This window comes from Bactrocera neohumeralis, chromosome 4 (assembly GCF_024586455.1).
Source record: "Bactrocera neohumeralis isolate Rockhampton chromosome 4, APGP_CSIRO_Bneo_wtdbg2-racon-allhic-juicebox.fasta_v2, whole genome shotgun sequence".
Taxonomy (NCBI): Eukaryota; Metazoa; Arthropoda; class Insecta; order Diptera; family Tephritidae; genus Bactrocera; species Bactrocera neohumeralis.
In genome coordinates this window covers 20,565,038-20,567,594 of record NC_065921.1, presented here as the reverse complement: position 1 = coordinate 20,567,594, position 2,557 = coordinate 20,565,038, and the positions used below count along the sequence as shown (strand labels likewise).

The following is a 2,557-nucleotide window of genomic DNA, read 5'->3' as shown; positions in this document are numbered from 1 at the left end:
CGGGAGTTTTTTTTTCCCCCGTCAAAAAATTGACATGACAACAACAACCCCCAACCAAATTAGAAATAAACAAAATTTTTAGGTGTGTTTTAATATGTTTTTTTTTTTTCAGAATAAAGCACAAAGGAAAAAAAAATAACAACTATTGTGAAAGGGCCTTCGGAGAAATTGCTGGGAATTGAAGACACTGGAGAATGCCCAAAACATCCCCATTTGGTGATTGTTGCGTAGTTTTTAATCTTTTTGGTGGGGACGCAGATTTGTGATTAAAGGGTTTTTTAAAAGTCGTCAAAAACCCTGTTAGGGTTTTTAGCAAAATTTTTAAATTATAAAAACAGATTGAATTTATGAACTTAATAGCAACTTTTTTTATGGATTAAAAAATAAAAAGTAAAATTTTCCTGAAAATTTTTTTGGGGTATTCTTCTAGAAATTAAAAAAAAATTTTTTTATATTTTCAAATTTTTAAATTCAAGAAAGGGCAAAGTTTTTTAAAAAAAGTTTTTTCGGGATATAGGCATTTTTGCCCAATCCAAACGGGTTCGGCAACTAATCAACAAAAGACTTTCCAAATTTAAACCGTTTTTTCTAAAACGATTTTTTTGGGAAACGATACCACTTTCTAGGTTTCAGACCAAATTTTTAAAATTTTTTAAGAGTTTTATAGGTTGTTATGGTTGGAACCCCTTTCCCTTTTTTTTTTTTTTTTTTAAAAAAAATTCGAATAGTCAAAAAAAGGATCCAAAAAACTTTTTTCAGGTTTTTGCATTTTAAAAAAATTTCCACTTTTTTTAAAAATTTTTATTTGGAAATTAAATTTTTTTTTTTTCTCCCGAGTTAAAAAAAAATTTCCAAAATTTTAAATTTAAAAATTTTTTTTTTTTTTTTTGATTTCTTCTAAAAACAAATAACAAAAAAAAAAAATATTAAAAAATTTTTTTTTGAACTTAAAAAAATTCCAAACATTTTTGAAAATTCCCCCATTAGAACTTATTTCTTTAGTTATTGGCGATTCCGCTATGACGAGGCACCCAAGTCTGATCATGGAGTAGCTTGCTTTTTCTAGTGCGGATAGATACTACTTGACTAGCTTTGATCGCACAGTTAGCGGTCGCTGTTGTCGAGTAAGTGCTCACCACCCTGAGACTGCAGTGCGTCTACTACTATCTTAATAACAGCCACTTCTGCGTGAAAAATATTACAGTGGTCCTGTTGTCTAAAGTAGAAGTTGATGGAGAGATCCATACAGAAAACTCCCCCTCCAACCATTCCTGCTAGTGTGATATAAGTTTTCAGTGACACAGTTAAAGGAAGGGGGAAATTCAGGGTGACCTTATTCGGACCTCTCCATATACCCAGCTTCCCTGACCTTTAGAGCGCACTTCGCAGCAATGCACCTGCCGACAATGTCCATGGATGCCATGTGTAAAATAGAAATAAGTGATATAGTTGGTGTTGTCCGCAGTGCACTGGAGATGCTAGTGAGAGTCTCGAAAAAACCTTAGCATATTATGGGCTTCACTGGGTTTCGTAGAGCCAACACCATTTTTTTGTAAGAATCGCTTTCTTTTCACGACAAGTTCTTTACAGCAATACTTGTATATGTCCACCGATGCCTTTTTACTCTCTTACTTATAATAGTACAATAAAGTGGGAAAAAAGGTTACGGGGTTGCCTGGAATAAGAGAATATTGGGTTTTACTATGGGTGAGATCAAAAAACGTTTATTCGCATATTTAAATTATATTTTATATATAATTGTATTTTTTACTTATTCACAATGCTCTGCCATTTGCTTTGAATATGTTGGTTGCCTTTTATATTTCGGGTTTTGGCAATTCTAGTTATACAATCTTGCAACTCAAAACTTGATCGTAGAGTTTAACATTTTTGATGCCATGCATACTCAGAACATTTTGACATACGAGCGCTATTTGTGTTGTTAACAGTAACTTAAAATATTCATCTCTACCAAAAATGGAATTAAATCGTGAATATTTTTTAAAAATTTTGACATTGATTAACTCAGGAACGATGCATCGACGAACTTTATTCAAATTTGTATGATAAAGCTCCATCAAAAACCAGCGTTTACCGATTTTATGATGAATTCAATCACTCCAAGACTAATTTCGTGAATGTCGAATGTCATGTGACCTTTCGGGAGGCTGAGACAACTTTAGCCATTAGTAGGACTAGCAAACATTCCATATTTTATGAACATTTAATTGTAAAAGGATTTAAGTGGAATCTACAATATATAGTACATTGTGACAGGTGATGAATCGAAGACTTACGCGTATGAGTCCAAAAGTAAACAGCAGCCACCCATTTCCAGATGAGCCGAATCCAACAAAAGTTGGTCGGTTTGTTTTTTTTTTTTTTAAACTGGACAAGTCGCAATCATGTCACTAGAACAATGCAAAGCCGCAAATTCTGTTCGTTTGCCACGAAATCAAGAAAACTAACCGAAAAAGGCGGACATCAATCTCTTCACGACCAGGAATACGACCTTTCGTGAACGACTGAAACAACTGAATTTTTGAGCACTCAAAAC

The 2,557-nt window shown here is 33.2% G+C and overlaps 1 protein-coding gene across 1 annotated transcript in view; it reads right to left on the bottom strand.

The window, feature by feature from the left end:
• Positions 1-2,332, bottom strand: part of LOC126754434 (uncharacterized) — a 7,374-nt gene extending 5,042 nt beyond the window's left edge. Inside the window, exon 1 of the mRNA XM_050466385.1 lies at positions 2,298-2,332. Coding sequence (XP_050322342.1) covers positions 2,298-2,332 — 35 coding nt within the window. The remainder of the gene's footprint in view (positions 1-2,297) is intronic.
• Positions 2,333-2,557: the final 225 nt, after the last annotated feature.